Source organism: Pteropus vampyrus, unplaced genomic scaffold (assembly GCF_000151845.1).
Source record: "Pteropus vampyrus isolate Shadow unplaced genomic scaffold, Pvam_2.0 Scaffold222, whole genome shotgun sequence".
Taxonomy (NCBI): Eukaryota; Metazoa; Chordata; class Mammalia; order Chiroptera; family Pteropodidae; genus Pteropus; species Pteropus vampyrus.
This window is the reverse complement of record NW_011889003.1, coordinates 1,465,824-1,473,162: the sequence shown is the minus strand read 5'-3', so window position 1 is coordinate 1,473,162 and position 7,339 is coordinate 1,465,824. Positions and strand designations below refer to the sequence as shown.

General features: G+C 33.2%; 1 protein-coding gene across 1 annotated transcript in view; it reads right to left on the bottom strand.

Moving 5' to 3' along the window:
- DCAF13 (DDB1 and CUL4 associated factor 13) overlaps positions 1-7,339 on the bottom strand; it is a 29,690-nt gene continuing 22,351 nt past the window's right edge. Inside the window, exons 9-11 of the mRNA XM_011373276.2 lie at positions 3,076-3,211; positions 1,775-1,938; positions 1-909 (exon numbers count right to left, since the gene is read on the bottom strand). Coding sequence (XP_011371578.1) covers positions 822-909; positions 1,775-1,938; positions 3,076-3,211 — 388 coding nt within the window. The 3' untranslated portion in view covers positions 1-821. The remainder of the gene's footprint in view (positions 910-1,774; positions 1,939-3,075; positions 3,212-7,339) is intronic.

Genomic DNA, 7,339 nt, shown 5'->3' with positions numbered 1-7,339 from the left:
TTACAATGCTGAGAAAAAGGATGTTTTATTATTGTAACTTAACCTTAAATTATTACTACCATTTATGAAAGTAACATAAATGAAGGCTGATCTTTAGTTTCAAAAAGCCAAATATGAATAAAGTACAGAAAACAAATTCAATTGAAAAAAGTTCTGACATAATTCTTCTACATGTTATGTGAAATCTTAGGAAGAACCATTGTAATAATTACTCAAATTAATATTAAAGGTAACACAACAGATGTTTGGTCTTAAACATAAATTTAAATGTATACTGTCTACAATAACAGATCAGAGCTAAAGTATATCTGAAACTTCTAACTGAAAAAATAAGTTAGTTTGCAAATACTGTATTCAATAAGAAAGCAGCTAAAAAATAAAATGTTGGATAATCTTATCAACCAAGGCCACCTTTTAGATAATATTTAAGGGTAGGTAAAATGAGCAATGATAAAGTTCTACAGATATAACTAAACAGTTATACCAGAGACGTACAGCTGATCTTTGAACACGAGGGTTAGGGTTACTGATGCCCTGAGCAGTAGAAAATCCACATATAACTTCAGTCGGTCCCCTGCATTCGGGGATTCCCACTTCAGATATAAAATACAGATTTTGATCCATGGTGGTTGAATCCACAGATGCAAAACCCAAGAAGCAGAGGGCCAACTATATATTTATTGGGAAAAAAACACATATTAAGTGGATCCTGCCAGTTCAAATCTGTCTTGTTCAAGGGTCAACTTTACTTTCATTTATAGAGTTCACATATCAAAACATAACAAGTAATTACACATCAGTATCAGTAGGAATACCAAACATTATTTCACAACTGCCACTATGTGTTTCTTCCTCTCCGACACAATTGGCACAGATCCGGGCTTGCTATGTTTGAGTCGATTTACTTCCCTAGAAATCAAACGAAATATATAAAATATAAGCAAGTTTATGAGAAATCATCTTAACCAAAAACAACTTTCTCAGAAAAATAACAAGGCATTTTCTTTCATTGGAAAACCACCTATTAAAAAAGTTTTCACAATGAAATAGGTAAAAAGTACCTAGAAATCAACTTTTGTTAACTTATTTGCTTCTTCTCTTACTACATCTCAGTAAAAACCTGCCAGTTGTTAAAATATTTAAAAGAGACTCAACCCCAACATCTATCCAAAGAAAGCAAAATAACAGTCATTTGTATAGTCTAATTAAAAAAAAAGAGCTCCATCTTAAAATCCCTATAACACTGCAGGAATTCAAGAACTATAGAGAAGAACATTGTACAGGGGCCAGGGTGGTAGTGATGAGTTGTTGTTCTGCTTTAGGGCCACAATGTTAGATTCCAAATGTTATGATGAAGCATGGTAGAAAAATTTTTACTTAAAAAATGAGCACTATGAATTCTTTGCATTCTTTAACTTGGAAAATACACAATACCTTTTACTTCTACCTACATTAGAAATCATTTTTAAAAACATCTACTGTAAAGTTTTATAGTATGAGCAATAGTTTATTTTGATAAGTCATTTCCATAGTCTGTCCTTTAAACATATTCTCAAAAATAAGTATTAGAAATTCTTACAACCTTACATGATTGTTACTCCCCCTTTTATTAGAAAAAAGAAAAAGACTCAGAAAAGTCTTCAAAAACATTTCTAATGTATAACAGCACATAAACTAGCCCCTTAAAAGATAGAGTTTTTTGGGTTTTTTGGTGAGATAAGAGGGAGGAATGAGAAAAGGGTAATGAGATAGAGTAAAATGCCCCAAGACATACTTGCGCCGACGAGCCTCTTTCATAATACGCTGTTCCTGGATCTGGCTGTAGATAGATTTTGGTAGATGTCGGTGACGAGCGATTCGTTTTACATGAGGATGATACTGGAATTTCTCCTTCAACTTCTGGTTATAATCTTTGGCTGCTTTTTCTCGTGATGTAAGCTGAAAAAATGCATTTTGATATTTTAATGAATGGTGTGTTCTTTGTTTTGCTTCAGCATAACAAAGCTAAGAAGCACCCCAAATTGCCCCCAAACTAAACTTTTATGACATGCAACCAAAACCGCCAATGTAATTCTACCCTATACAAGGTTATGTTAGTCATACCAGCTCTGCAAGCACTTTCTTTTAGATAGCATGCCTACAATGTAGGTAAATGACACCAAGTGAAAATCTCAGTACTGAAGAAGCAGGGCTACGTGGACCACTGAGTTGGACCTTCCATAGGCAAAAATAACAGAAAACCACCTAATCACTCAAAAAATTTTTTGGTTAAAATAACAACAGAAACAGAAAAGGAAAAGTTTTTAATTCTGTAATAACTAGACTTTGTTTAACAAATGATAAGGATAATATGATTTAGAGAAACATTTAATGATGAATCAAAACCTAGGCATAATGTAATACCAATCATTAAACCTAAAATAGAATTGTCTTTAATTACTGTTAATATCTTGATTTTCCTACTAGTGCTAAGCAGAAAATAACTCACCCTTAACCTTTCCTTCTAAAATTTAATATGTTTTTGATATAAACACTATGTTTTCTTAGAGAAAACATGAGACATTTAGAAAGACATCAGAAACAAAACAAAAAATCACTCATAACTCTAAAACCCAGAGGTAGCTAGCTAATAACAATGTTATATTTTCATCGAATGTTTTCTAAAGTCTGAAGCTTTCTCTATTTTTTTAAAGTTAAATATTTTACTGTGTCTTTGATATTAAAAGACCTCACAGGGACTTGCAGCTTTTGATCTGTCAGAATACTATTCATTCAGAAGAAACAGGTACTCTAAGTTCTACTTCCAGTTCCTACCTCTTCTCTCCCTACCTCAAGGAAAACACAAAGAATCAAGAAGGCTCAAATATTATCAAACATCTAAATTAACTAAGGACTCTGAAGGTGCCTTTGACATGTAAAGTAAATCTTAATACAGCCTTGTCTGTTTTGGTGCCAACTTATTTCTTTTTATCCCAACTATGCCAATTTGATCAAAATACTTATCTCTTTACAGTATGACATCCAATAAAATCAGAAACTAGCTTTGTGACAATGAAAGAAAATGGGGTCTCTTACCACACCCAATTTTTCAGAAGCATTAGCTTTCCACAGACGAATGTTCATTTCATCAGATCCACACATAATATACTTGCTGTCAGAAGTCCATTTTACACAGATAACATGCTGCATTCTCTTTGTGTGATAGACTTCCCTACAGAAGAGGAATTAAGTTAAAACCCTTCGGATTTCGGTACAGAGTTTAACCACTGCCTATTGAGAGTATCAGGATACCATTTTGAGTGCTAAGAGAGTATAGAAGGGAAATTCAAATTCATTTTAATGTACTTTTATTGAACCAAACTAACAAGATTCTATACTAAGTGCTGGGAAATTTGAAAAAACTCCTGTCCTCAGAGAAGTTACAATCCAATAAAAAAATAAACAAAAACAAACTAAGTAAAACTAGATGCCCAGAAAAGTTCACAAAATAACTGAAGACATATAACACAAATATTTTGAACCTGGAGTAATTTTATAGCAAGAAGTAAATTGTTTTTAATAAGTCTCTCCTTCAGCCCTCACCCGCTACACCAAATCAATTCTGGTCAACCATCGTGCTTTTCCTTTTCCATTTTACAGGAAAACAAAATAAATGCAATGACATTCAGAGAGCACATCCTGATATGTTGATCCTAATGTCTGATTTGTGTTTTGGTAAAATTGTTTAAAAAGTTTAACTGAAGTGAGAGTTGATTTACATGTGTGAAAAGAAAGGGAGGGCTATAGAAGTGTCTGATGAGTTGAGGTAAGAATCAATTAATAAACGGAGATGTCAACTATCGTACCTATTTGGAAAGGTGTGAAACATGCTAAGTGAATTCACAGAAGATACTATATTGGGAAGTGTGAAGAATAATATCCAAAAGCAAGTAAAAGATAAGGTTAGAAAAAATAAAAAGATGCGACTTCTGGAGAAATAAACTTTTTTTATCTGGATAAAAATATGATTCAAAATGTAGACTACTTGAGAGAAAGGAAACTAGCTCAGCAAATTCTGCATAGTAAAAGAAAACCAACACATGATGTCCAAACCAAAGAGTACGTATGTATAAAAATATCCCTGAATTACTCACAAAACTAGTCTTTTATACTGTTTCTAAATGATATGTTGTGAGCTCTTAAATGAACATGTACATAAATCACATTAAATTTACTTCTAAAAGTGAGTGAATGATTAGAAAATGGTTAGAAAGAACATCATATTAAAATGAAAAGTAGATGAGACAAACTGCTTTTTCTTATGCTCTCAATATGCTGCTTTACAAGACTAAATTCTTATAATCTCTGTATTTAGGAGGGCCTTTTTTCCCATAGCCATGCAATGAATTTAAATATTACAAAATTCAATCAGGCTTTGGTAACCATTAAAAATAACTTGTTCACGTATCAGACCAGTCAAATCCAATGGTCATTCACTTAAACAACTTAGAATCCTCCTTAATGGTAAACTAAGCAGTATTCTTAACTTCTAAATGTGTTTATGTTTACACATAAGATAGACATATAAAGTTCACTACAAGTTATACTATTTAGAGATACATTTTAAAAACTTATTCTTTATATAGTCAAAATAAACAAATTGTTCCACGTGAATTTAACTGATTTTCTTGTTTGCTTAGTAAATACTGCATGAAATCCTGAAGCCTAATTTCAAGCATCGATTTAACTGTTATTTAAGAAAATCTACTCAAAATTTACTTTAAAAATATACCATTTTAAGGTCTTTCAAAGGAAAATATTTTGTAAATACAGATCATTCAAAGCACTGCCTGTGTTATCTGAGGTTTGCAATGTAGGAAATGAGATCACACGGAAACAAACTAGATTAGCTTTCAAGCAGATGAAGACAAAGGTCAGAGGGAATACCACTTACATCTAAACCCAACAGAAACACATATTAAGATTGTGATTATAAAACCTCCAAATGGTATCAGCAGACACTTCCCCTGAAATGAGTATAAGAACTCTTCGTTTCATACAATTTTAGAATAATTGAAGCTTTTACCTAGGCCTGTATTTAGTACCCACGTTGGTTTTGGAATAATTTGGCTTGAACTCAGTTGCTGGGTCCTTGGGATCACGGGTGCCTAAACATTCCCATTTCTCTGATTCTTTCTTTGTTCTTTTCCCATTCTGTCTACTTATTCTACAGTATCCTACTGAAAAAAATAGTGTCCTACTACTTTGGAGAGTCTAATGCCAAGAAATAATGGGGGCCACAGTCTCTTGATTCTTAATATTTTCCAGAGAGGTGTGAAGAATGGAAACTATCAGCTTTGCCTTAGGCCTGACTAAATAGTCCCAACAAACCATTAATGACAGTTTGGATAACATCAGGTTAGTTGCAGCAACCACATAGAAACCAACACTAAGAGCGCTACAATGAAGATGAAGGAATGAAGATCTGAGGATGGAATGAGTATCAAAGTCATCAGAATGCTCCAGTCGGTATGCTTTTGATTCAAGCACCTTCTTAATCAGCTAATAGTGATGGTGACAATTATTTGCTGGCAATCAGTGATGAAACAAGGTGGTTTAGGAATCAATACAGAGTCCTCAAATTGAAGGAGAGAAAGATGCAATACCAAAGAGAAGACTGGCTATGATGAACAAGATATGGATAAGCTGCTTGACTCCCAGGAGAAGGCTCTGTCTGAAAGATCTTTTGGCTGTGAATACAGCGCAGGGGCTAGAGAGAGGCAAATGAGGTGCCCACCGTGTAAACTCTGAAAGGCACTTACTTTTAGGGTTGTGCAGATGCAGAGTTGGCACTTGCACAGCCCTAAGAATAGGTAACTCTTTGAATTCTGGACTCTAGTCCTGGCCCTGCTGGGACAGACGGTGAGTTAAAAGGACACGATATACCCTTGAAAACAAATCACATTCTCTAAGGCTCAGAAACTTTCAGCACTGTAGAAGCCAGGCTAATTATCATTAAAAGTAATGATTAAAATTCTCATCATTATACTAAAATGGTGAGATTCCTCCACTCTGTTGTAGTAACAATACCAAACTGTACATGTATATATGTATACCATGCATAGTGTGTGTGTACATACATAACTGTATTTTAGAATGAATATTCATTTAATTTTCTTTTAAAATTTTAATGTTATTAACATTATTGTATGAAAATGGGGGTGTTCATATCTTCTAGTGTGAGCAACCCCACCATAATCCTTTAACTATCATTATTTTTTATGGGTAAATTTCCTCCAGTTTACTAGGATTTGCTTTGAATATATTTCCAGGAACACATATAAGGCCTTAGTAAGGAACAAAATGAATGTGTATGAAAGGGCTTTGTAAACTATAGCACTCTATACAAGAGGCTTATCTGACATAGGAGTTAGGTTTTAAAGTCAGGCTATAAAGCAAAAAATCAAGTCCAGTCAAAATTACCCTTAAAAACCTTAAAATGCCATAGTTTTCTATAAACTACCTCAATACAATAATACATGATATAATATAGATAATAAAAATATATTACACTCATTAACGTATAATATGTAACAGAGGGCCAAAGTATACAAAACAATACGTCTTAGACACTAGAATTATACTCAATGTGCTTACAGAATGAGACACACAGAGTCCAGGACAGCTGAGTATTCATATCTCCTACCTCTTGATCATTCCAAGGCTTACACCTACTAAGTGGAGTGGAGGGAGAATGGTCCTGACAACTTAAACTGTTATTTTTCTTTTTTCTTTCTTGCCTTAGTGTATAAGGGAAAAACTTATCTAAGTTATTCATTATCAAATTAAAAACAATTTTAAGTTTACTATATTTTAGGGCAGTGAAAATACTCTGTGTGGTAGTACAATAATAAATACATGTTATTATACATTTGTTTAAACCCAGAGAATATACACCAAGAGTGAACACTAAAGCAAACTATGGATTTGGGGTGATTATGATGTGTCAGTATAGGTTCAGCCTTGGTAACAAATGTACTATTCTGGTGAGTAATGCTGATAACAGGATTGCCTATGCATACATGAGGGCAGGGATATATGGGAAATCTCTGTAATTTCTACTCAATTTTGTTATCAACCTAAAACTGCTCTAAAAAAATTAAGTCTTCATAAAAAAAGTTTACTATAAGTTTACTATAAAGCATTTAAAAGCAATTCTAAAATAAAAGGCTTTTCCTTAAGGCAAACAATAAAATTTCATATCAACAAATTAAATAAAGACAATATCTTGTTCAATGAAATAAACTGCCCAGCAGGCTGATGTTTCAACCATAGATGATACAGTTGGTACTCCATGTCA